Source organism: Chamaea fasciata, unplaced genomic scaffold (genome assembly GCF_029207755.1).
Source record: "Chamaea fasciata isolate MVZ Bird 193981 ecotype frontalis unplaced genomic scaffold, bChaFas1.0.hap1 SCAF_14, whole genome shotgun sequence".
NCBI lineage: Eukaryota > Metazoa > Chordata > Aves > Passeriformes > Sylviidae > Chamaea > Chamaea fasciata.
The window spans coordinates 11,757,796-11,784,386 of record NW_027094099.1 but is presented as its reverse complement, the minus strand read 5'-3'; the positions used below and the strand labels follow the sequence as shown (position 1 = coordinate 11,784,386).

Here is a 26,591-nt window from a genome sequence, read left to right as displayed (position 1 = left end):
ATATTACAACTTACTTTTATATTTCCTTTCCTGGAGGATATTTAGCACCACAGAAGCAGAGAGAATTATTGAAAGTATCATGCCACATAAATGGGAGAATGATAGGAAAAAGAGCAGCAGCTCTCTGAAGATGGATCAAAAGAACAATGCTGGGAACAGGAAGTCAAGAAAGTTTCGCTCCATTTCGAGATCACTGATACTCTGCAATGCCAAAACCAGTGATGATGGGTCAAGTCCCGACGAGAAATGCCCCGATCCCTTTGAAATCTCTACCAGCTGGGGTCAAGAGCATTTTGACTGCTGTCCCAGAACACAGCTGCCATACACATCAGAGGCAGAGGATAGCCCACCTGATCCTCCACATGTGGTCACCAGCATTCTCCAGTCCAAAGCTGCAGCAAATGAGAACTGCAACAACACGAGAAGAAAGTTCCTCACCAAGGTAAGCAACTCGTGTTGTGTATGGTAATGTTTCCCACTGCAGTAGTTCCTAAACGGATTAATTAATACTTCTTAGGAACTTAGGGTTCCACTTGGCTTTTTCAGAGCCTATGAGCCTGCAGTGATCCTGCTCTGCATAAAAGGCATGAAAATATACTGGTTTCCGTGCTGTGCTGTTGCACTCTGCCAATGCACAATCTGCTGAAATCAGTGCCTCTAGGCCACTGTCAGTGTTCAGACAAGTACAGCTGGCGTGTTCTATCTGCAAGAGACTCTTCAGCTCAAAATATAAACCTGTCACAGTAGCAAAGTGTACTTGTAGTGTGATACCATATCTCACAAGCCATGCAAGCATGAATTATATTAATACTGTGTCAGACACAGGAGATTCAGTAGGCAGATACTCTTTCCCTCTGATTCAGGAAGAAGGTAGTGATGTCTCTAAAACCACCAGAGATGTCACATTTCCTAGAGATGTGAAAAGTCTAAGAACCTCATATTACAATGTTATTCTTTATGCAGCTATGTGAATCCTAACAATCTGAACAATTTTTCAGTCTGAGCAATATATTTTAGATTGCTTTAGAAAGTTCTTTCAGCAGGATAGCCTAATTTTTCACCTTTCTCTCTACCTGTTGCTGTGATGTGTAAAAGGGACCTCACTGAAAGTGTCATCCTGGCACCTCCTTTATTACATGCTTTTTATCTGTGCAAATATGTGCTTATGTGAAAGAACTGATCATTCTGCCTAAATAGTTTTCTTGTACATTCCATTTTATTTGATATAAAATGAAACAGATATTGGCTAAAATTAGACATCTATGTCTAAACACACACTGGCACAAATACTACCGAAAATCAGAATCTCCCCTTACCCTTGATAATGACCACAGCATGCCCAGCATTGCAAACACTGCAGCAGGATGGATACAAGGTGTTTCCAGCCTTGGCAAAGTCCCAGCAGGAAGACAAAAACAAACCAAATTGCTATTGCATTCGACAGAAAAGAAGACCCAGCTCCTCAAACTCACTCAGTCCCCTGCAAAACCATACCAACTCCTCCTTTTTGGAAACAGTCCATATGCACCCTGCTGATGTCTGTGTGAGGGAAGAAGGAGCTGGCCTCTGTGCACTCCCCCATCTTCTCTTTTCCAAAGTTGAAGCACTTAGGTGTGTGTCAGCTGCCACAGTCTATTTCCTTGAACATCTCCTAAGTGTGCAGGGCTCCAATAACTGCTGTGATCCATTTCCATATGCAACTACTCAGTATCTTATTGCAGAGTGTAAGTTTAGATCGTTTGCTTTTATAGTTGGCAAGCAGCTAAAATAGGGATCTGGGGAACAGAGTAAGTTCCACAATGCCTTTGCACATGTAAAATAGAACTGCTAAAGATATAAATCCACTCTGAGGCTGAAGCATCAGTGTCACTGAAGAACATGTGTCGGCTGCTGACATAAATTAGTCAGCAGCTCAGTCCCTCACAGCAGCATTTGGGTTGCTTACTGCTGCTGTAGACCATGAGTACTATTAAATTCCCACTCCAGAGCTCTCATGGCAATCTACACCTCTTCAAATGCTACTTGCTAGTCTTTCATACCTTTCAGAGTCATGGATCAATGAGTGATTATAAAGTGGTATCTTGGCTAGATAAGTAGGATGAACACTGGTAACACCCACACCAACTCTGTCCTGAGCTGCTGCTGCTGAGGATTTCCCTCGAGAGTATGAAAGCAGTGATCTCTACCTTCCATAGAGCACAAGCCTGTCAGAACAATCTTGTACCACATCTTACAAAGCTTAAGCCTTCTCTCATGAAGAAGTCAAACAAGCTTTTTTTCATGTCCCAGTGTAATTCTCTCTCCATCTAAATGTGACACTTCAGAAATTCATGACTTGTGACTCAGAGTTGAAGAATCCTTGTCTCTGTTCAAGAAAATTGATTCCATTCTTTCTGTGGTGTTCTTGAGGATATTCCATTATTCTTCTGCTTTCCAGCACCTCCAGCCCTAAGCGTGACTCTGAAGGTGTTAATAACTCCCACAGAACTGAACAACTTAATATTTCTGACACAAGGAAAGAGCGAAGAATGCTTAAAAGTGCTGCATGATTTAAAGTTCCCTGTGCATCTCTTCTCCAGAGTAAGGGGGGACTTGTAACATCAGTATTCAAAATGCAAACTCCTTTTTTTCTGTTGCAAACCTTTAAGTACCTCTCTGAGCCATACTCTACTTGACTGCATAGGATTCACTATAAGCAATAAACCATTAGCAAATCAGCGTTTCAGGACTAAATAACAGAGGGTTTTTTTTTTCCTTCTCTAATATTCTGTCAGCAATGAGAGCAGACGAACAGTCTTTTAATTAATTTGGCTTCTGTGACCCAGTATTCACTTGTACTGACTATTGCTTGCTGTGTCTAGAGGCCCAGGGTTACCCTGGTGCCATTTGTTCAGGCACTTTCTGAGATGAGGTGTGCTTGGTCTGCTATGGTGGACTGCCAGCTGGTCTATGTATAAACAAGCTGATCTCCTTTACAGGAGATCCTTTTTTTCCTCATAAAACCAGCAATTTTCATATGGCCTGAAAAAAAAGAAACCAATGAAATAGTTAGCAGTATCTGATACCATGAGCATGGACACGGCAAACTCTGTGGAAGATGTCTTTGCCTGCTCAGACTGAAATCACTCCAGTTGTTGGAGAACTGGGCAGGAATAGATCATATCAACTCCTTCAGAGAACAGCAGGCTCTGTGAGAGCTGCTGCAAGAAGCAATTCTACTATTCCAAGAAATATTCCATTATGTCTTTCCAAGACCCCCAAAACCCTGGGAAGCACTGAGAGCTACCAATGGGGCTGGTAGCAGGGTTGAAATAGCATATAAAATAAACTAGAATAGAAAAGGGCTGGCTTTTGATGAAATAAACACAGGAGCTAAGCTGAACCAACTGCATGGCTCTACTTGGCTCTAGAAACTTCTGCACCCTTTCTTCCTTTTGGCCCCTGACCCTCTGCTTGAAGGAGGGAAAAGGCAAAAGGTAATTTTTCTCCTTTGGTCATCAGAAGAATACAATTTTATTAACTTGCCTTGATGCAAACACCAGTTAGCTGGCCCTTTGGTACCAGGACAAGTGCTATGGCAACAGACTGTAATGTCTCAAACACAAGGCCACGGGCGGGAAGGAAAACCAAAGCCAAGAGAGGAGACTGCGTTTATTTGGATATTTATGTGTTCTCCTCAGTTTTTATACTTCTTCTCCCTTACTGTCTTCCCAGCCTTCTTGTTTTTGCTGCACATCGCCCAGGTAATCCTCAGCACAAGCTGGGAAAGGGGTTGTTCCATTAACACAGCATGTGCTGCAAAATGCAGGCCAGCAAAGGCTCCCAGGAAAACACACCAAAGGGCAGTTGATGGGTGGAAATGTCCTTCTGTAACATCTGAAGTGCTGAATTGTCAATCTAGGGCAAAACTTGGTCTCATGCCCTGCTCCTTGCATCATCCTTGCTTTTCAGCTTCTGCCATTTTACTGGTTTCAAAGGGAATATGCTGCTGAATTATATCTACTGTAAATATTTTTGAAAGACCAAGACATTGGGCTAGGATACATCAGAGCCAGTGGAGTGAGTTTATGCCAGAGAGACTCTGGCCCTTTCTCTGTTAGAACTGATGCAGAAAAACAAATTGCTCCTTGAAGAAAATCCCAAAGACCATATTGTCTCATAAATCCCAGCCATTTCACAGCCATAAGACCAGAAAAGCTAAATATTTTAATACATTATTGTACTGCTGTTAGATCTATTTCTTTTCCTTTTTTTTTTCTTTTCCTTTTTTTTTTTTTAAACCAGCAGTCAATTAGCTCATTGTCATGCACTTGGTTAACTGAGTCCAAGACCTTACATGAACTAGCCTTGTATAACATTTCAATTCAGACAATCTAACTACTGTGTCTTACTTTAAGAGTGCACAAAAGTTTTTCAGTTTTCTACAGATGCCATGGTTACCCTTATTTCTAAGCAACATCTGGAATTAGATGTTTTGAGATGGGACTCTGGGCTAGAAATGTCTAATGAAAGCACAAACGAAAAAGGAATCTTTTAAATGGCAGATAAAAAAACATCCTCAGAAGCTTTGTGTTTTGGATGACAAAAAATGGGAACAGGAAGAGAGAGTTGGCCTGGATGTAAGAATTACTTTTCCAGAACTAAACACAAGAAAAGTTAATCTATTCTCACCTGTGGAAAATTCAAGAAGGCTCTTAAACTCCTTTAATTTTTATCTTTCAGCCAAGCAGACTCAGTTTAAATACAAATTTTGCTTTGAGTGGAACGCACAATGCAGATAAGAGTCTAATCAGAGTCTTGAAGTGCTGGGAGACAAAGCAGAGAGTTTATTCACTGGCAGCAAATATATGTTTTAATAAGTGTTCTAATAATGAAGAGACAAGGTTGACCTAGGATCCACCTGCCCCCAGATCAAACCTGACAACTTTCTTTTGGCAAATTTCTTTAGCAAATTTCTTTTAGCAGATTTATAGGTCTGAATATAGTATTCACTGTATTTATACCTATACATCACCTTTCAAAACAAACAGGACACTTTTAAAAGGAGAAGGATGCAAAAATAAATACTGTCTTCACTCTTAGAACCATCAGCAGTATTTCTCTGCATAAAATAATCAGAGAGACAGGAAAAAAATATTAAAGAACTAAACCCAAAGCAAATAGACTTCAGGCACAAAAGTTGGTCAAACATTTATTTTTCTGAAGAACAGCTTTTGCTAATTTTCTGTCATGTTGCAATAACTTGGATATGAATATAATGATCTATATCCAGGACCCAAAAAATACAGATGTTGACAACATACAGATACTTGCCACATGTCAATAGACCAATAAAAACTTTTTCTTTAAAAGAAGTAATTCACCTAAATGAATTGCAGCAATGATTGAGACACAGAGCTAATTTGAATTTTAGCCCAACTGGGTAACACGACTACATATCTAAACAAAAATTGTTCCCAAGATTTTTCTGCAGTGTACAAGGGATTTAACCTCTACTTTCCTAGTGACTAAGTGCATGCAAGTTCTTGGAAAAAACTTCCTATCAGTTTTGATTTGGTGACATTTCACATGGATGTCCCAATACAACACAGAGTTTCCAGCCTGGCATGTGTCCCATTGTACAAAATACAATCCCTTCCCCAAAGGACTTACATGGTGCTGCAATGAAAAACCTCAGAGCCAAACCCACCGCTCTCTGTGATGTCTTGTCAAACTGGGCAGAGATACATCACTTTTGGACAATTATTCATGAAAATATTTATAAACACAGCTATATACTGTGAACAAGCTATAGCAAAGGCATGACTCAGTTTTTAACAGAGATGAGTTGGGGACAGTCTGAAAAGGCCTATGAAAATCAATAAGAAAATGAAGTGTGCAGAACAGCTGTGCAAAGCTGTGTGCCTGTGTCTGACAGGTGTCTGTGAGAAGATTTGTAAATCTTTCAATGGAGCATTTCACAAGAGTAGGGACTCCTAAGAAGAGAAGTTGGCAAGCTCAAACTTCAATTCGGACATCAGGAAAAAGAAAGAAAATGGCTTTTTTTAACACCGAGTTTTTAATACCATTATTCTTTCATGACAGCCCAAATCCACAAACAGCTGACATCTCAGAAATACTCAGCCAAATGGCAGAATAATTTCCTACCTTTAATATCTATCTTCATTTCTCGTGTTTTACAACAAGCACACCACCTTACTGAAAACCCTGTGAGTTTTAATGGAAGCTCCATGTATGCAGAATCTGACCTGAAATGTCATAATCACAGCTGAAATAAAGGACCATGCAAACAAACAGAAAAGGGAACTCACTTTTTTTGCTACATAAGATCTCAGATTTTAAGGCATGAGAATGTTAATTTTTATTTTGTTACCATGCCGAAGTCTTCAAAGAGCAGCCAGAAGATAAAAAAAAAAAAAGAACATAATGTAATCCTGATTTCAAGTAAGTATTTCCCAAGATATTTATCTTGGGTGAAAAGTAAATATAAAGGCTCCAAAACTAATATTAGAGTTCAAGCCAACTGGTTTAAGATACAATTCTGTCCATGCTTATATCCTTACCAACATATTACTCACTAGACAAATTCTTCATGAACAAAAAAGGCTTCGTAAAATTCAGACACTCCTCATTAAAGGCAGACAATCTGGAATGTAAGCAAACCCACAGAGTTAACGAGTTAGTCAATACAAGTATAGCCCTTATCCATTACCTACTGAATTCAGCCTGCAGTGAACCCAGGGCTCCAAGTTAAATATTTCATTCATTCACAGCCTTAGATTTACTCTGGCAGGTTTCAGAATGGGAGCCAGGCTTCAGCAGTCAGCCTGGAAGATAATGACCTTTATTGACAGTGCTGTAAATTTGCATTTTGTCTTTGCTCTCAGTCAGGTATGATGTGATCCCTATTGATTTGTGGTGAAGGAGCACAATGATTCTCATCCTCAGGGCTGGATGAACTCTTCCTAGGGCACAAATGAAGCCCTACTGATGGTGAAAGTGGCTACAGAGCTTTCCTTGTGCTCTCAGAGGACTACAGATTACTGGAAGTAGTTTAGGCCACTTGGACCAGGGGCCCTGGGAGCAACACAGACAGTTGACCACTGTTATGTTTTGTGGCCTGTCCTAACATATGAAATTTGCCTCCCCTTCAGAAATCTATACCTCAATCATACAAATCTCTTGGGAACAAGCCTGGATCCAGGATACACTGAGAGCCCTCTTCACTTTGTGGAGTATGGAGAGGCTGGCGAGGGCAGAGGAGGTGGGTTCAGTTGGGGGCAGAGTGAGTGAATACTTGAATCAGGAGAAACACTGAGCAAATGGAAAAGAAATTGTGTGCTAACTTTCCAGCTTTCCTTGTCTCTTTAGAATTTTTAGGTGTTCACAGTTGTGCCACAAGAATGTATTTCCTAGTCAAATGTGTTGTTCTTCATGTGCTTAGTTGCTCCATTTGCTTTCCATGTATGTCTCAAGACACTACTACTCCTGAATGGCCCTGTGTTAATGATTCATAACTGCATTAAAGATGTGCTTACAATTAGTCCTCCAGATGCAATGCAGACTACAGAAATTTCAAGCAGTCTGGAGTCGCAAAGAATTTTCCACTGCTGCAGACCTCTCTGGTCCCCTGCCCCCAATTAACAAGTCAGCAGCAGGGGTGGAGCTTCTAGTGTTTTGTATACATTTATTTTACTTATTTTCCATACAGACCTCTTCTGTTTTCCAAAGCACTTAATTTTCTGGCATGTGTTTATTTTCCTCCCTGTCTTTTCTTACAGCATTTAGCATAGGCAAAGTTTACCCAGTTACTATGAAAAGTCTGTTATCTGTTCTCTTCCCCTCATGCGAAGGGACACTATATTGTAATTCTTCCGTCTTGGTACCCACGACATACCCTCTTCTAGACAGAAGCCACTGAAGTTCCAAGGAAAATAACTTTTGTAAAACACTGACTCTATAATACCATTGTTTTTTCTCAAATAGACAGTGTTAAAGGCTCCAGTTCTCCTGGGTGAAAACCTGGTTCTAAGCCTTTCCTAAAAAGGCTCAGAATCAGTGTAAGTAACTTTTAACAACTTTTAGTACATTTTTGCTCATGCAATCTTTCATCTTCTGGATTAGGACAGCTGCATCTGCAGGCTGTGTTCAAAATCAGGGAACAGCAGCTCAGGAATGAAGCTCTCTAGGAGTCCGAGGTGTGCATCTTTCTGGAAAGGGTTAACAGGCAGCCACGTTCCTGCTGAAGGCCCAGCAAACAGGTACAGTACACGTGGAGTTAGCAAGTCATTACAGAGACATTTGTTTGCATGGATTTTGCACAACCAGCTTTTTGTGACAAGCTATGCCTTGAAGCTCAGTTCCAGAGAAAAGAAGTGATGTCTGGGAATCATTCCTTACCTTGCTTCCAGTTGGAGACACAGGTCAAGATTCTAGAAAAATAAAACTGCAACCACTCAGGGATCTAATGCTGTTCAATCACATCAAGAAATAAAACCTGGAAGACCAAGGGAGTGTACATAACATCAGGTTTTCCAATGGTAATGCCTTGTTAAGGGGCAGTGTGGGGTGGCATCAGTCCCACAAGGCCACTGGAAAGCAGTGTGAGCCAAGGTTTCTGACAGGGAGTGAATGTAGTCTTTGATCAATTTTCAAGTGCAAGACAGTGAGAAGGAAGGAATATCTTGCCTGAATGCTAACTGTGTGATCACCAGGCAGCCAATGATCACCAGGACGAAGCAGAAGAGAGCAGCAACAGGAAAAAATCCTAGCAGGGGATGGGGTGTATCACATCTGGGCACCTCATGGCAGCCCAGGTCAAGGCAAAGGGAGAATTGCAGCTGACTCCTCAGATAGGGAGGCAGGTAGCACATGGAACAGGGCCATATTATTCTGTGTGAAATAATATACAAATGTTTCTTTTTTTCCTTTAAGGGATAGCTGCCTGAGCCCAAGGGATGAACTGTTTTCACTAAATGTGCAATCACTGAAAGACCTGTCTGGAAAGGAGGCTGAGTCTCTCATTCCCCCAGCGACACAGCTGGTGAACATCATGATGGCTCACAAAGTAAGCATGAGCAACTGTGGGGTGATAGGACATTGACTTTAGAGAGGAGGGGAATTTGTTCATCAGACATTTGAACAACATGGTTCTGCCTTTCCTGACAAAACCCAAAACCTCTTGTGGTCGGACTGTGGTGATTTTCAGCATGGCTTTTTCCCAGATAAACAGAGGCTATGCGGAGGCCAAGGCCCTGGGAAACTCTAGTAAGGGCTATCCAAATCCTTCTTTTAGGAAGACACAGCTTGCCAATGCTAATTTTCCATTTAGAAGTTGAAGAAAGGCAGAAATAGATTTAAGGGAAGAACCATGAATCCTAGAGAAGCTGGAGAGCAGGCCCTGTAACAAACTAGTTCTGTGGATCTAGGATCTATGGTTAATAGCAAAGACTTTTCAAGCTAGCTAGCTTGGTAAGAGAAACCCTGCAAAATAATTATCAAAATTCATCTTTAAGGATCTTCTCTGTATTTCTTGTTCTGAAGAGTTTCCTGAGGGAATGGGACTGGAAAGCCCTAGTAGGATTTTGCTACTTGGCAATACCTCCATCTGCTGTCCAAGAGGAAAATCAGCATTCCTTAGGTCTTGTATTTCCCAACAGAACTCCTGAAATCAGGATTCTGAAACAAAGTGTTTTTCTTGGTTGGGTCCAGTAAGAATAGAACATACAGATCTCTGTATACAGAGCTCTGACTCTGCTCTTGTGGCTGTCTCAGCTCCTGCAGAGTATCATTGAGCAAAAATTCGGCATTTTGTTTTATTTATATCAGTTTCCATATGGTGTCTGTATTTAGTAATGTTTTTCCTTTAACTGGGATTCCCTCCGGATCAAAATAATTGTGTCACAGAAACAAGATCAGAATCAGGACTTGCAGGAACCATCCAGAAATTATTCCTAACACCAACTGTTATTCAGATATGAGCATGTATTTATTTTCCAACAGTGCATAGCAATGGGTTTTGTTTGTTGGGTTTTTGTTCGTTTTGCTTTATTTTAGGAAACACCAACACATAAGGAAAGGCCTTTGGAAATACAGAATGGTTTTCTGCACGGTAAGGCTGCATGTCAGCGGACTCGCAGTAACTCCACCAGTAAGTTGAAGAGCAATAATCTGTTTTCTTGTAATACTCAGGCAGTGCAGATCACAGGCCCCCACTGTGTGATGGTACTGGGGTGCTAAAAGCAATGTTGTCCAAATGTCTTCTGGGGTCCTTAGCTAAGAATTGCTGATGCATAAAATCATCAGCGTCTGTATTCACAATATCCTGCAGTCAGGTTTGGTGCATAAGGTTTGCATTTTATGGTTTGGGTGGGGGGTTTTTTTGGTTGATTTTGTTTTGTTTGTTTGTTTGGGGTTTTTGTTGCTGTTTGGGTGTTTTGTTTGTTTTTGTTTTGTTTTGTTTTGTTTTGTTTTGGTGGTTTTTAAATGGTGTATTCTAAATAGGCCAACACGTTTTTGGTAGGGAATGCTTGCTTTTTTACTATATTTAACATTAATGGCTATCCCCAAAGTGACAGCTGAAAACGTCCATCCCTTCACAGAGAGATTTACAAAAGGAAAACCATTTCTCAGTAACATTTGCGTAAAGCGCCTGCACAAAGGTGTCCAGCCTTGCGAAGTAACACGCGTCTCTCCCGCCCCGGCAGGTGTGAGCCCGCCCTGGGCCGGGGACGCGGAGGGCCCGGCGCCCCGCAGAGCCGCGCCCCTCAGGGACCGACAGCCGCCCGCCCTCCGCGCCAGCCGGAAATCGCTCTCGCAGCAGCTGGACTGCCCTGCGGGGAGAGCCCCGGTGGGTGCCGGGGTCACTGAGGAGCACACGCACAGCGCTGGCCCCAGCAGGGCTCTCTGCATCGCCGTGGCAGTCCCTTTAGTCGCTTTCCCGCCAGGACCCATCTGCCCCGCAGGCCCTGCCAGGGGCCGTGGTCACTCTGCCTGCTCTGCTTTCTGCCCACATCTCCCAAAATGTGAGGGGTGGGAGGGTGGGAAAGGCTCCGTGCCAGCAAACCCCCATTTCTCCAGGCTCTCCCTCCCATTGCCCAGCAGGTTCTGTGGTGTGTCTGAATTCCCAAGGGTGCTTTACACCGTCCCGCTCTGAGCCCCAGTGCCAGCAGTCTCCCCCGGCACCTGCCTGGCCCAGCCATGGCCACAAGTGGGTATGGGCTCACCACGACCCCCACTGAACGAGACAGATTTAAACACACTGTTAAAGGAGGCTGGAGACTGGCTCCTGTTCTCTCCAGATGGATGCCAAGTGACCCACCAGAGGCTGGGAGAAGTTTGGGGTATTTATGGCCAAAGGTCACCAGGCTCAGACCTGGAGGAGGGGATGGAGGCAAAGCTCCTCACGCTCAGCTCCCACCTCCATCCCTGCTGCTCCCTGCCTTTTCCTGACCCATCACGCACCCTGAAGGACTCAAGGCTTTAACAGGAATAAGGAGGCTGCAAACCAGAGCACAAACCCCAACCAAACCACACCCAAGCACACAGATCCTCAGCGGTTCGCTGGGTTTCCTTCTCATCAAAGCTGCTGTGTGGCACGTGCTGCGCCATTTGAAGAGGCTCCTTGGCAGCATCCTGGCTTTGGGTATTGCCACCCACCACAAACAGAAATAAAAAATACACCTCATCACACAGAAGCAGAAGAAATTTGAAACTTCCCCATTTCAGATTCAGAAGACCCATACCAGAATAAACAGTCACTCTGGTCTGACAGAGGAATGCATTTTGGAGAGTGTGTTTTTGGTGTTGCACACCTGTTTACCTCAATCCCATTCCCAATCCCATGTTGAATAGATAATCTTGTTTTCATGTCAAAATTGAGACTCTCATATGTGCAGAAGCCAAAATTTTGGCTGATTTTCCACTCTTCAACACCTGTTAGTTTCAGTTTGCTGCATAAAAAAAAAAAAAAAAAGTGATGAACTCTCTCAGATGTGTAATGAGTGCAATTAACTCTGACCCTGCTGAACTTCATGCATAGTTAGCTTTGGGAAATTACTTCTGTCAGTGCTTAAATTATCTTGCAATACCCAATTCCATGTTGAAATAGGGAGCTTTCATTAAACATTTCACTAAATATTTCATTAAAAATTCATTAAAATGAGGCAAACTTCAGAGGCTGAATTTAGGAAATCCAGCACAAATTCTTATTTTGGGGGAAATGCTGAAAAGTGGTTTGGTATGTGCCAGGATAAAGATTTTAGTCACAAGATGAAGGAAAGATTTTGAATGTCTTGATTCTAGTTCAGTTTTTGAAGGCAAAAATGATAATACTTGTTTATGTCCCCTAATGACCACACATGTAGTTTTGGCATGGGGACTCAAGCCACAGCACAAATATATGTTTCTTCATCATTGCACCACTTCAAGGACCAACATCCTAATTCTTCTCCAATTTAGTCCCTACAGGACAAATTCAGTGAGCAGCGAATTCTGAATAACAAATGGCTTATGAAAACTTGAAAGATTATTTTAAAAAATAATTTTTAGTACCATCAGTTATAAGGAAGAAAATTTCAAATAAACAAGTTGCTGGAATGTATGTTGAAGAATTTCTGCTTATGCATAAAAGAAAAGAGGTTTTGTTGTTTTTTTTAATGTTCACAGGCAATTTCAAGGCCATCTAGATCCCTAAGTACAGCACAACTAATGCACACATCCTGTGGCTCACAGGCTTCAGTAATTTCAAACATTGTATTGATGAAAGGACAAGGGAAGGTAAGACTGGCTCTCTTGATTTACCATGAGTTTTACTTCATCTCACAAATGTGATCTGCAAAGTGCAGAGAAGTGACTGCAGGGATTAACATTGCTGCTTTTGGGCTGCCAATTCATATCCAAGCAAAAATTATATTATGCATGTATTGTATTGTCGGTATGTAACGTATTATATTACTCCACTGACAATACTGCCCATGTAGGTAATGCAGAGGAAACTGCAAATGAACTATTATGAGAACTGAACATGGGTCCTCACACACTTTTTCTTCCATAAATCAGGGTTTGGGCTTCAGTATCGTTGGTGGTAAAGACAGCATTTATGGACCAATAGGCATCTATGTCAAAACCATCTTTCCTGGTGGAGCTGCTGCTGCTGATGGAAGGCTACAAGAAGGTGGGAAATACTTCTTCTCTCCCTTTTCCCACTTCCCAAAAAAATGACTCTGAAAGACAGATTGAAGCTGAAGTGAGCCATAAGTGTCTTTTACACCTGCATTTTTGCATTTGCAAGAGTCCTTTTGAGTGCATGTATGTTATAATGTAACTTATTGCACAATACAGTAATAGCAATATAGTTTTTTCTCTTTCAAAACAGGTGATGAAATCCTGGAACTGAATGGAGAATCCATGCATGGATTAACTCATTATGATGCTTTACAGAAATTCAAGGTTATGTATTCTCCTTCCAGAACAACCTCTGTTTTCAGACACAATGTGCATGTGAGTTCAACCCATTCACTCATTGTCTGTTCTTTCTAGCAGGCCAAAAAGGGTCTTCTGACACTTACAGTCAGGACAAGCTTCACCACCCCTCATTCTGCTTCCAGCTGTCAGTCACCCCTCTTGTGTCAGTCACTGAGCTCCAGTACATGCATAACCAAGGAAAACAGCTCTTTCAGTTCAGAAAGTACAGCATTCTCATCAAACCCCACAAAGCCCAATGACAGGGTCATAATGGAAGTTACCCTAAACAAAGGTGAGTGTTGACATTAACTGAGCATTGCCAACAAAGCACTGACTGACAAACCACTGTTCATTTGCTCTCTGAATGTCTTTCCTCACTAACCTGATTCTTTTCCTGAACTAAGTTTTTTTAATACACTAAATTATATCTTGGTGCCTGTCAGCGCTAACAAGTATCTATCAACAGCAGGATTTTGAGCACCATCTGTCCTCAAGAGCCAGTCACTGAGGTTTTTTTTCTCCCAAGCATAGAGTCACATTCATATCCTTCACATGAAAAAGTAAAGCTCTTGTCAACAAATGCCTCTTATTAAGCAGACTGTGCAGCTCTTACCCGTAATTATGCAAGTAGTTAATTTCACTCTTGAAAAGGCTTAAAACCAAATAAAATAACTATCTAGATCTTCTTGTAGTTCTTTCACCTCCTCTCCAACTGTCATCACCTTCTATTTATACACAACCACTGGCACAATCAAATAATCTTTTAAATATGGGAACATCAGAGCAACAAACGAAGCAAAGCCTCTGTGAGGTACCAGTGACTTACCAAACAGACAGTATGGGATCTGAATCAGTGACTGTCCAGAGCAAAGAGGGTAAACTCACAGAAGTCTTAAGCTGCGTTATATAAAACAGAGGAAAGACTGAAATTATTTAGCTAATAGTAGCCATATATCCTTAATTTGAGCTTGTTTTTCCACTTAATTTTAGCTCTTTGATTTTTTTTCTATTCTGTCTCCTTGTAAAGTCATTTGAATTCTTGAATTCTTCCTTGACAGGTTTTTTTTTTTTTTTTTCAAAATAAACCTGCATTCCATTGAGTCTCTTAAACTTTAATCATGAGGGAGACAAAAGCCCCCATAAGAACCCCACAATAAAACAATAGAGATGTATAGAAAAATGCAGTGTAAGCAGCAACAAATACTGAATGTGTAACATGCATGAACATGAGAGTTTGGTTCTGGTTTGTGCAGAAAAAAAGAATTAAATTTAATTAACTTTTTAAAAGGTTCTTCAATGGTTTCTTTTGACTGTTTCTTATGTCTTTTTTTAATTATGACTGATTCTTTCAGAGCCAGGTGTTGGCCTTGGAATTGGGTTATGTAGCATCCCTTACTTCCAGTGTATTTCAGGGATCTTTATTCACACTCTCTCGCCAGGCTCAGTGGCACATATGGATGGGAGACTCAGGTAGGATGAGAAAGGCTGGCTGTCTTATGCTATAAGTTTCTCACTGATCTTTTTTATGGGTTTATTTTTGACCTATTTGGGCAGGAAGAAATATTGATTTCTGGGAATTTGGGGTTTAAAGCACATAGGCTGTTCTCAAGGTTGGAGCATGTGTCTTCAGGATATGTGGGATTTCCAGAAATATAGCAACCCAGAGAAACCACTGCCCAAGCTGGGCTAACTATGAAGGTCTTAGACAAGCTTGTAGCATTGCTACTGGAGGAGATTTCCAAATGAGAAAGTATTTGGAAAAACCTAAACATATGGTATAACTTGGCTTGTTTGAGCACTAGATTTTTTTCTCATAAAAGCTCCTCAAATTCTTCACTTCTTGCCCAACAGAAAAACAGATTTGCTGAAATGGGCTTTAGTGAGAGTGTAGAAATTCACTTTCAGAGATTTTTGACCAACTAGTTGTTTTGAACATATTGAGAATTGAACAGAACACAGCAGTTTCAGTGGAATCTTTTTGATTTAAGTTTCAGTGTTTTGTAACCCTCCTCTCTAATATTTTAGCTGAAAGAACTGTAGTCTTAAATTATTTGAATATTTGCATGATAAAAACCAGTGCATTCAGTCAGACTCTTAATGTGTGTGAGAACTAGAGCAGAGTAAGGCAATCTCAGTTTCCATGTGAGCCAAATTTGGATTTCATCTAGAAAGATCCAGTTTAGCAGATTTTGATAGTTTGTTATTAGAATTTTTCTTTTAATGAGTAATTCACATATGTAGTAGAAACATAACATCCTTTCTGACCGTAAATAGTGCTAACATAATACAAAGACATGAAAAGTGAAGTGTTAAATGGAAAGGAAGGAAGGAAGGTGTAGGTGGATGCAGCAACTGCGCTGCAGACAGCAGAAAGAGCACCAAGTGTGCGCAGCTGAACATGAAGAAAGCTCAGAGTTTGCATGCAACATGGCATATCAAAACCCCGTGACATCCAACTCATTCCCATTCCATTTTCTCTAGCAGGACAGAAAGACAGATTTAATCTGTAAGCAACTTAGAGGTCAACCTTATGAATTTGCTTTTGGTATATTTTCACATGGGTGAGACAAAGTCAGGAGAAAATCTCGTTTACATCCTCTCTCTTTTTTTTTTTTTTTTTTTAATAATCTGTCTAGGTGTGGAGATGAAATTCTTGAAATTAATGAAACTTCAGTACAAAATACAACCCTTAATGAAGTTTATGCTGTGCTAAGCCATTGTGATCCTGGTGCAGTACAAATCATTATTAGCAGACACCCTGAACCACAGGTACCACGATCTGTTTTCTTTCTGACTTTCAATATAGCACATATTGAGAACTAAGGGAGAGCAAGTGCTGATCTAATACAGGTGGGAAAATGTTGCCTACAAAGATTCTGATCTCTTTATGATCACCACTGCACACAAAAAAATCTGAGATATGCAAACTCTTAAGTAGAGTCATTTAAGATTTGAAGATCACTGATGACAGTCTTACATGAGGTTCTACACAGTGAATAAGGAAACTACAGAAATAACATTTAAGGAATAACTGAAAACACAGTTCTAATGTAAGAAAGAATTGACAATAATAACTAAGTAAATTGAAAGAGGGAACATACCTCCCCAAAAAGAAATAAATATTTAAATACTTGTGTTTCAGTATTTAAAATTTAGGTCTTGTCCTGCCAATGTTTATAATTAAATTAATATTGAAGTACAATGTTTTATTTTTGCAATATTTTTCTACAAAAGGCTTCCTAACACCAAATACTGTATAAATTATTATCAAGTTTAGATTGTTACATAAACTATGCTGTGTTGGTTTACCTTATACTGGTAAATTCAGGACTCCACTTCTAGTGAAATCTGCAAAAGAATGTTTATCTTTGAAAGGTCCCATTGTACCTAAACAGCTACTAAAACCAGCACATCCATAGATGTGCTTCTTATATACTGAGATATATACAAATATAATGGTGTGCAATTAACTCACCTCATCAGAGTAAAACGGCATGATATTTCCTAGGTGTCTGAGCAACAGCTAAAAGAAGCTGTTGCACAAGCTGTGGAAAGCAACAGATTTGGAAAGGAGCGACACCAATGGAGCACTGAAGGTAAGGGAATAAATGCATTCACTGAGACGTGGTAATTTTGACTTAAAAGATGTCAAGGATGAGTATATGCTGTATTAGAATCCTTGAAAACAGTCAAGTAACCCAGAGCAGAAAGAAAGAAAGAGGAGGAAACCTTACAGGAAAACCCTCCTAACATGACTCCGGTGATATGTTACCAGAGTGATGAGAACAGACCAAGTCTGTCTGATTAACAACAATTTTTTTTGGTGCAAACTTCCTCTCACAGTTGCTCATCCTCTCCAATTCACAAGCTCTGCTTAGAGCTTTTCAAAAAACTGTCTGTAGGTGATGGGACTATGACAACAGGGAACTGCACTATGAAGGTGATGTCCTAGGGGTAAACCTTGGTAATCCCTTATTTGTGAAGAAAGGATATGCAGTCATGGCTGGAGCTATTTGCCCAGCTCAGGTATGACATCCTCTCCCAGTAATGTGTGGAATGATACTCCTTTGAGTGTCTTCTAAAGGACAAATAGGTAACAATCATCATCAGTAAAACTAAAGTGCTGATATAGGGAAAATGTTATTTGGGTGTTCAGGACCTTGGCTGTTGACTCTTGACCCCACAAGCCTTCATTGCATAAATCATACCTTTGCATCCACCGAGGGTGATATTTAGCTGCAGATTTAATCAGCTGAATCTTAGAAGCCAGCACTTTGCATGTACTGAGCAGCCATTTTGAACCTGTTCCTGACACAGGTGTTAAGAAGCTGGAGGTGAGCTGGCACGGGAGGCAGCCCTGTGAGAAGCACATGGACAGGAGTGTGGGTTACTGCAGCGGCAGGGCACAGCGCCTCATGACCCGCTCCAGCAGCGACAGCAGCTACAACCCCCGGGCCTCCTGTGCCACTGCTGCTGTGCACCAGCTCACAGACTTGAAAGCAAGGGTACACAGTGTGGATGTCCCAATCACCCGGCAGCCTGGGCTGCTGTATTCATTCTCTGCCAGTAATTCAGGGAGAAATTCCCCTCCGACCTGTAGTGAAGGCAGTCGAGCCTTGCAAAACACTAAGAAGTCATCAGAGATCCTCGTTAGAAAACCTAAATCATCAAAGCCCAAACCTCCACCAAGGAAATACTTCAAGCAGGACTGCACCTGTGATGACCAGGGTAATGCAGACAGAAAAGAAATGCTTGTATCAGAAGTGGCTGCATCACCTTCTGCGAGTGTTCAGGTAAAGCAACATTTACAACATTTTTCCTCTGTCTGCATATTTGTGAAGCAGGGGAAGGAGGAATGCTAAGTGGCTTTGCATGGCAGCAGGAAGAAGGGTAGGAAAGAAAGAGAAAATGTACATACACGTGAGAATTGGGGGAAGAAGATGAGGCTCTTCTGTTTTGAAAATAAGGTGTGTATCTTAGTGAAGCCAGTTTAGTACAAAATGTTTTGTTCAAAGTAAGGTCAGAAGGCAGAGAATTGTCTGAAGGAAATCTTCCATACTAAGGTATCTGAGTTAAAATCCCAATGAGAGCAGCTGCAAAAATGCAACTGAGTCCCTCCCCCTCCTCATCAGCATGTGCCACTGGTGGTATCGAGCATGCTCTCGTTCCAGGGTTATGCCCTAGGCTGGGACTGGAGAGGTTTACACAGCCTCTGATGCCAGCTTGGTGTGGCTGACCCCATCTACCTGTGCCACAGAGTCATATCACTTATGAAGCAGTCACAAAACAATAATTTCTTGTTTCAGTAGTGGATTTTTAATGGAAGAAAGCACTAACATTATGTACAGCAGGGAATCTTGGACTCAGATACATTTCTGGAGACCAGGAGGAATTAAATAAACCCATTTAAATTATGGTGCACATACATATTTGTTGATGAGCTACAGTATTTGTAAACAGTGTACATTTGTACAATACTAAATTTCAGTTCCCTCTTTTATCTAAGACAACAGAGAGTGTTTCATTTTTGCATGAGCGTGAAGGATTGTGAGATCTACATGTTGAAACAAAATTGTGGTTTGTTTAAAACTGAAACCTATTTTCCCCAGGTTTAGTAATATGCCAGTAGAAATGAACTGTTCTCAATGCAATGCAAAGGAAAAACCCCAAAAACCCACAAACTCACAACCCCCTCCCCCCAAACAGTTCCCAAGCTGCAAAGATCAATACAAAATTATATAGAGCAAACTGAAGCCCACATAGAATGTTAATATCCAAGAAAATTTCAGTTAAGCATCTTTTACCATCCCCTAAGTAGAAACTGCTGCTAGAAAATCACTTTCAGAAGTAAAATTAGGGGAAATAAGTACTTGTTGAACTTTTCAGTCCCAGCAACTTCTTATTCTTCCTACTTGGTCATTCTAAACAACAGTGAGAAAAAAATTAAATCTTCAGAGCAATAAAATCCATGAAAAATCAAGGTCTGTTCAGGAAGACAACTTCCTCCATTAAGACAGTCTGTATATCTGTATATACCCAAGAGAGAAAGTTTCTTGTCAGAATGTATTTCAGATCATTAAGAGAAGGTTTTATTAGTGCATTTAAATTTTTTTAACCTTTATTCCCCACAAATTTTGTATTAGTCAGTCTGAGGCCTGCATACGGCAATTTTATATGGGGTTTCTGGTTTTTTCCAGATTCATGTATTTTTTCAGACTTTTTTTCAGCTTCATATATAGTGTGGTTTGCATAATTGCATTCTGACACACTTCTGTTTCCTGTTTGCTCAGCAGGAAGTTGGAGAACCAGTGCTAGAGGGACATCAAACTGGTGCAACCCACAGTGTCTTCACCACTTCTCCTACAGCATATGACAAGGAACACACAACTGCTGCTCCAGAGAGCAGAAATCAAGAAAGAAAAGAAAAATTTGGTATGTTTGATTCCATGAACATTTTTTTCTCTCAGCTAAATGTATAGGATTTAGTTTGGATTTCAGAATGGGTATTAAGCCGACTTCACTTTCTCTTTAAATGTAGTTTTCAAACCATATCTGTAAATGTTGGGGTGAACAGATGAAATTTCAAATTATTGATTAATCTCTGTCAAGAAAGGGAAAGTAGATCGAAATCAGCATAAGAGATGATTTATTGTAACTTTTTAAAAATTGTTGATTAATCTTTGTAGAAACTAGATAAAAAGCAGCATAAGAGATGATTTACTGTAAAAATTGTTAATGGACAGGTGCAATAATGATGTATTGCTTCAGATGAAGCTGCTTAGTTATACCGAATATCTGTTATTAAAGCTTAGTTTTAGCATTTCTAAAGACTATTTTTATGCACAATTTCAAGACTACAGTGTTGCAATGGTACAAACCACTGATAAGTTACTTTTCTGCTGTGCTAGTTGGAATGAAGGAAACTTAGTGCTGAGGGAACAAGACAACCTCAAGAGGTCTCTTACAACATACAGGTTTATGTAATTCTGTAAGTTATGGCTCAGATCATTAAAAAAAAGTAAAAATGTTACCCTAAAAAAAAAATATACACTGAAGCAGAAAAGAGTGCCTGTGCAGCTGCACAAACAGAAGTTTGCTGCCATTCAGCTCCACCATGTCCAATATTAAAATGCTTAATTGTTCTGTGAAGTAAAAAATATTCCCATATTAGAATCAAGTTTTTACTTATCAGAAAAAATCAACTGGAAATGCCTGAGAAAATCTGAGGAAACATAAATATTGAAGATATTCCCATGACAGTCTTTTTAGAGTAAGATATACTTGTAAATGTAGAAAATAAAAAATGTTTTTGAAAAGAATTTACTGTAATACCAGCTTTCTCTCTAGGCTGAAAACAACATTGCAGTTTTAACTTTCTCTTTTAGCTGTTACAGCCTGTATCGAGATTTCAGCAGCCCAGAATTTCAGTATTTGTAAACCCTTGAAAAAAGCAATCTCGTATTTAAGTGTGCAAGAGCCTTTAAAAAACAAGTAATGTTTTTAATTTAATTTCAGTGTCTGGATTCAGAACTTATATGTCAAGAATTATGAATTTTTAAAAAGTTTAAACTTTTTAGAAACTTCAAAAAAATCTATCAGAGGCTTGAATGAAATTCAAGCTTAATGAATTAATAATAATGCAGCGAGAAGGGACGGAGAAGTAGATGGATGGTTGTTTATAATCGATGTCTCTTTATTACAGGGACTCCACTTGCATCAATACAAAGGCCTGTACTTAAAAGACAAGCACGTGTAGATTATAGTCTTGATACAACAGAAGACCCCTGGGTTAAAATTTCTGACTGCATAAAAAGCTTATTTAATCCTACCATGAGTGAAAACAATGTCCACTTAGATTTGGAACCTGGCATAGACAAAAAGAAAGAGAATCAAACTCGAGGCAACTCAGAGACAGTTCTGAAGAAATCAGAATCAGAATTAGTCGGTTCCAAAGTGCTAAAATCAGATGAAAATGACAGTGTGAAAAAGGGTCCTCCTGTTGCACCTAAGCCCACCTGGTTCCGCCAAAGTCTAAAAGGATTAAGGAAAGGAAATTCAGATCTAAAACCACAGGCAGATCAAAATCCTCCCAACCATGACAGTATTTCCAGCAAAAAACTGCAATCCAGCTTATCACGTGTGTCTCCTGGAGGATCGTCAATAAAACAAAGAATAAGCTCGTTTGAATCTTTGAGTGCTCCACAGTCACCTGAAAAAACCCCCCGAAGGCTGAGCCTAAAACCATCAGCGCAGAAAGAACCTTCTCTCACTGCAGCAGGGGCAGAGGCAGCCCCAGTCTGTTCAAACCAACCCTTCCTCCAGCACCGTGAAAACAGCCACCAAGAGCCCCCAGTGCCCATGGCCACAAAGAGCCTGGACAGATCTTCCTCTCGCAGGGAAGGCATTGCAGCCAGCTCAGAGACATGCAGCAATGCCAGCACTGAAAAGCCATCAAGTCTCTTAACTCCAGGAGCTGTTGCAAACTCCCATCTTGTGTCAGTAGCAAAGGCACACAGCCTAAGGTCACGGAGCTTCCCTCTCACTGCTGCCCAGGCTTGTGAGATAATGAAGCCGTATGATGAGAAGTGTAGCAAAATCTATTCCATCAGCAGCCAGGTGTCATCTGCTTTAATGAAATCATTGCTTTGCCTGCCTCAGTCCCCAGCCTCTTCTGGAAACTGTGCATGGGAAACGCTGGACACAGTGTCTCAGTCCTCAATGGAGGAGGATGGGGCTTCCAACCCACCTGCAAATGAGAATCATCACCTGGACACTGGGTTTTCCCTAAAGTAAGATACCATATTTAATACTCAGATTTATAGATCAGCAATGGGTGAGCAGCTGCACTTTTTCACTGACAGATTAAAATTCTAAGGTAGCAGCACACAGAAGTAAAGCACAAAGTTAAGAACTTTATAAAGCACAAAGGTTAAATGATTCATGACTGTTAATTTTGTTTTTAATTTGTACTATATACGTACATGCTTATTTCAATCATCCTCCTATTTAAGGAGCATTATTTCTAGTATCTCTGTGATAAAGTAGATTTAAGTGTCTTTGCCTGAGGCCATGAGATTATTCTTATTCTTTTATGCAAGGGATTCTACTTCCTTTAAATTAACACAATTAATTTCCATTTGCCCGTGTTTATAATAGTTGTAGGAGTTACCACCTGAATTGCATGCTAATAAGATGAAAAAATGACTGCTCCAAAATTGCCTTTTGCTTTAGTGGGTATGTTCTCTCATAGCTCTATGTTTCTTTTTTGTTCTTGTCACAATGGGACAGCCTCTCAGAGCTGAGAGAATACACGGTGAGCCTGGCAGACAAAGGGAAGGAGGAAGACAAGGAGGAACAGGGCTCACCTCAAGCATCCGGTGTGTTGGGGCAGTCAGTCATCTCTCTGCTTTCCCCTGAGGAGCTGGCAAAGCTTATAGAGGAAGTCAAAGCTCTAGATGAAGAAACTTTAAAGGTAAACCTGCCTTTTTTTTTTTTTTTTTTTTTTTTTTTTTTTTTTTTTTTTGGTGCATGATTTTTAGAAAGCTGTAGAGTGAGTGTGTTTGGTTAATCTTTGCAACTTCATATTATGCTTATGCCACTAAGTCTCATTATAAAATACATAACAGACTTTCCAATCATTGTCACATATATTTTGGGAAGTTCTTGACTTTATTCCTTTCTCTGCCTAGGAATTTGATGATATTCATGTTACAGTTTTGCATAAAGAAGAAGATACTGGGCTTGGATTCAGCCTGGCAGGGGGCACTGATCTAGAAAACAAAGTGGTAACAGTAAGTAGCATCTTAAAAAATACTCCCAAATCAATGCTCTATCTAAAAATACATACCTTACTGGTTTTCTACTAGTTTTTGGCTTTTAGATAATCAAAGCAGGCAGCTGTATTGATAGGGTTGGAAGGACCATAGTGGGTGAAAAGAGGTTCCTTCTGCACAGAGCTGCCTCGCCAGGTGTGTGGCAGCAGTATTCTGTTTCCTTGGGCACCTCCTCTCCAACAGCTCTGAAAGCTGAGGCAGAACACACAGCTCTTGCAGGAAATAACCAGCATCTTACTCATGTTCTTATAGAAGACCATGCAGGATGGTCCACAGGAATGGGGTGGGTGAAAACACGACAGGGGTCTGGAAGTTAGAGATAAGCCTCACACCTCCTTCCTCTCATGAGCAGAGCAGCAAGAGGGTCAGGAAGCAGAATATGCAAGGTACATAGCAGGCAGCGTGGCTTTAGTCGTCTGGTTGGTACCAGGGCCAAACTGCTCCCTCCCCTGGCTGCTTGAGGAGGGATATGCACAGGAAAACTTCCCATGCAAATTCATTCAGTCCTCCATCCTGAAATGTGATAGTAGCAACTTGTTCCTGGCAAAGAATGAAAAATGTGCATAGTGTAAAGTGTTAACTAAGGGATTTAGTGACTTGTCCTTTTTTCCTCTTCCCTTGTGTCTGTGTGTGGTGACTGGGCTTTTCAACAGGTTCACAAAGTATTTCCCAATGGACTGGCCTGTCAGGAAGGAACTATTCAGAAAGGAGATGAAGTACTCTCCATTAATGGCAAGTCTCTGAAAGGTGTGACCCATAGTGAGGCCTCAGCAATCATGCGACAGGCACGGCAACCCAGACAAGCCGTTGTTGTCACTAGAAAATCCAAAGATGGAGAAAAAAATCCCAATGTTTCAGTCAGCTCCAGTACATCATCAGTAGCAAGTGATGCTTCCCAAGAGTCTGGTAAGTTTAGTGGCATTATCTTGCAGCCTGCACCTGCTGAGTGTTTACTCATCACCTGAAATCCACGTGTTCATAAAACCAACAGTGGCTGCATAAATCTGTGAACCCTGATTAAAGACATCACAGTTAATAAAACACTCCTGAAATACACATTAAAATATTTGAAATAACTATTGAAAAGGGAAAGAATGAATGGATTTCTAAAGTAAAAGAACTCCTTAAAAAACCCAAGCAGATGTGATTCTCTGTGTGAATTTCTGTAGATGTACAAAGATGGTTATTGTAGCAACACATCTAATTGAAGGTATAATGACAACTCAGTGAACAGTGATTCTTTGTTCTGATATTGTTACAAGATTTGTTCTCCATGAAAGAGAATTTCAGTTTGAACAAACAATGTGCTATTGTTCGATATACCAGGTGGCTACATCTGAAACATCGATGTCAGAGTTTTGCAGAATATTTCACTTTCAGAATAGTTTTGTGGTTTGTTTTGGTTTTGTTTTTTTGGTTTGTTTGTTTTTTTTTTTTCTAAAGTATGATGTGGAGATCTGTAGCTTTATTTCCATACTGCATTAGGAGCCTTGTAGGTAATAACTAATAACTAATACGAAGTCAAATATTTCCCTTAGGTTTTTTCATTTAACAGATTTTTATAATTCCAGTAAATGCCTTACATTTCCATTTTCCCATTAATTCAAACATAACTTTCTTTCCCCAGCTTCCCAGAGGGCCATAAAATGACAAAATGAGAAATTAAAAGCTTTCGTTTTCTCTTTCATTTGGCAGTTTAGAGGACCTTTGCAAAAAATCCAAAAATTAATTTTTTGTTTTTAACAGATGTTTGAACTTTTTAGACTGTGTGCTGTCCATGAAGTAACTTTCCATTTGTTTCCAGCCACTGGAGATACAATCTGCACTGTAACTCTACAAAAAACACCTGCTGGTTTGGGATTCAGTCTGGAAGGAGGGAAAGGCTCTATTCAGGGAGATAAACCCATCATTATCAACAGGATATTTAAAGGTAAAAACACTTAACATATTGCCAACTCAGGCAGACGTGTGGGGTTCATAACTGACTGCTGATTTATAACTATGGAAATGTTATTTTTTCAAATGCAGCATTATATTGTTCAGTGCCAGCAGTTTGTTGCCTGCTGGGATCAGGTGGTTTATAGCAAGCAGGCTGGTGATCCATTCACTAGTAACTGAAAGATCCATCAAAGTTTCCTCCACAGAAAGAATTAAAGGAAATTCATTTTGTGTCCCCAGGGACTGCACTGGAACAGAGCAGCCCTGTTGAGCCTGGTGATGAGCTCCTACAAGTGCACACAACTGCCATGCAAGGACTCACTCGTTTTGAGGCGTGGAATGTCATCAAGGCATTACCTGATGGGCCCATCACAGCCATCATCAAGAGGAAGAATCGCAGCTCTGATACCAGCAAGTCATCCAAAACTTTGTAAGAGGAGGGATTAGACTACTGCCAATACTCAGACAAAGGATTTTATTACTTGCAGGCACTTGGCTGGCACAGCAAGATACTCAGAAAGCACCCATGAGGAGTACACTGGATCTTACTGCCAGTTACAGAGAAAGCTGCCTGGGATTAACTAAAATGATTCTTATTTCAACCTTCAGAAACAGATGTTACGAAGCCTGTAATTATAAAATAATGACTTTGTTAATAATATACTGGTTGTAATAAAATACATGACAGCTATAGTGCTCTCCTATTTTAAGTTATTAACTTAACCAGTATCAGAAGCAGATCCTGTGCTAAATTTTCAGTGCTACTCTCCAAGTCCTGTTCCCTACCTTACCTTCCCAGCAACACGAAATGTGTCTATGAGCCTACAACTAAACACTGCCTTAGAGAACGGGTAGGGCAGAGAAAGGGGTGGCAGTTTTGTGTGTCAAAACAACATTCTCTAGAAAATTCCAGCTTTCCTATAAAAACACAGAACATTCATGATAGCCAAAACCTGTAAAAGTGACTTTCTACTAGCAGCTGACAGAGCCATCTCAACTGCAGCAGGCAAACACAGGGTGGAAAGGAGCTCTCATGGGGGAGGCAGGAAGCTGAGGGTAATGTAGTGGAAGTTTTCCTAACCTTCCTCTGGCCAGAGGTCTCAAGAGGACTAGAGCAGGATGATACCAAGGCTGTTCAGAACAAAATCTTACCTTCTAACAACACCATTTTCTTTTAAATGTCTGTGTTAAAGTACCAGCAGGAGTAACTGTGAATCTAAGTACTTCTGAACTGAAATGTTTATTCTGGAAAGGCTAAATAACTTGGAGACAAATCTATACTTCAGTACTTCCTATTTGCACTGTATGAAATTCAAAAATTCATGTTTGTTTCATGACATTGTGAAACCACTGGTT

General features: G+C 40.4%; 1 protein-coding gene and 1 long non-coding RNA gene across 8 annotated transcripts in view; one reads left to right on the top strand and one right to left on the bottom strand.

Annotated features, from left to right (window-relative positions):
• Positions 1–17,046, bottom strand: part of LOC136296717 (uncharacterized) — a 31,249-nt gene extending 14,203 nt beyond the window's left edge. For 2 of the 3 annotated variants that reach the window (XR_010722993.1, XR_010722992.1), the window contains exons 1-2: positions 16,940–17,046; positions 14,291–14,361 (exon numbers count right to left, since the gene is read on the bottom strand). This is a non-coding gene — a long non-coding RNA (uncharacterized lncRNA). Of the gene's footprint in view, positions 1–4,671; positions 4,798–14,290; positions 14,362–16,939 lie in introns of those variants that run through there. The other variant, XR_010722994.1, reaches the window with a different exon arrangement.
• On the top strand, positions 76–26,219 carry IL16 (interleukin 16). 5 transcript variants are annotated; one of them, XM_066196076.1, is made up of 20 exons: positions 76–442; positions 8,125–8,261; positions 8,935–9,067; positions 10,057–10,150; positions 10,707–10,849; positions 12,667–12,777; positions 13,060–13,174; positions 13,376–13,449; positions 13,543–13,756; positions 14,817–14,934; positions 16,101–16,233; positions 16,973–17,060; positions 17,782–18,257; positions 19,755–19,896; positions 21,167–22,253; positions 22,753–22,936; positions 23,154–23,255; positions 23,951–24,203; positions 25,102–25,227; positions 25,476–26,219. In XM_066196076.1, exons 1-20 carry the CDS (start codon positions 80–82, stop codon positions 25,667–25,669), a joined length of 4,287 nt encoding a protein of 1,428 aa, XP_066052173.1. In that variant the 5' UTR covers positions 76–79; the 3' UTR covers positions 25,670–26,219. The 5 variants fall into 5 exon arrangements, with proteins under 5 accessions (XP_066052173.1, XP_066052169.1, XP_066052170.1 ...); XM_066196072.1 differs by lacking the exons at positions 76–442; positions 8,125–8,261; positions 10,707–10,849 and having other exon boundaries at positions 8,987–9,067; positions 25,476–26,190; XM_066196073.1 differs by lacking the exons at positions 76–442; positions 8,125–8,261; positions 8,935–9,067; positions 10,707–10,849 and having other exon boundaries at positions 9,933–10,150; positions 25,476–26,190.
• The last annotated feature ends 372 nt before the right edge of the window (positions 26,220–26,591 follow it).

Coding starts and splice junctions, on each gene's coding strand:
- IL16 (XM_066196076.1), top strand. CDS start 80: ATGCCACATAAATGGGAGAATGATAGGAAAAAGAGCAGCAGCTCTCTG. Junction 10,850..12,666: donor GCCCTGCGGGGAGAGCCCCG/GTGGGTGCCGGG, acceptor TAATGTTCACAG/GCAATTTCAAGGCCATCTAG. Junction 24,204..25,101: donor TGATGCTTCCCAAGAGTCTG/GTAAGTTTAGTG, acceptor ATTTGTTTCCAG/CCACTGGAGATACAATCTGC.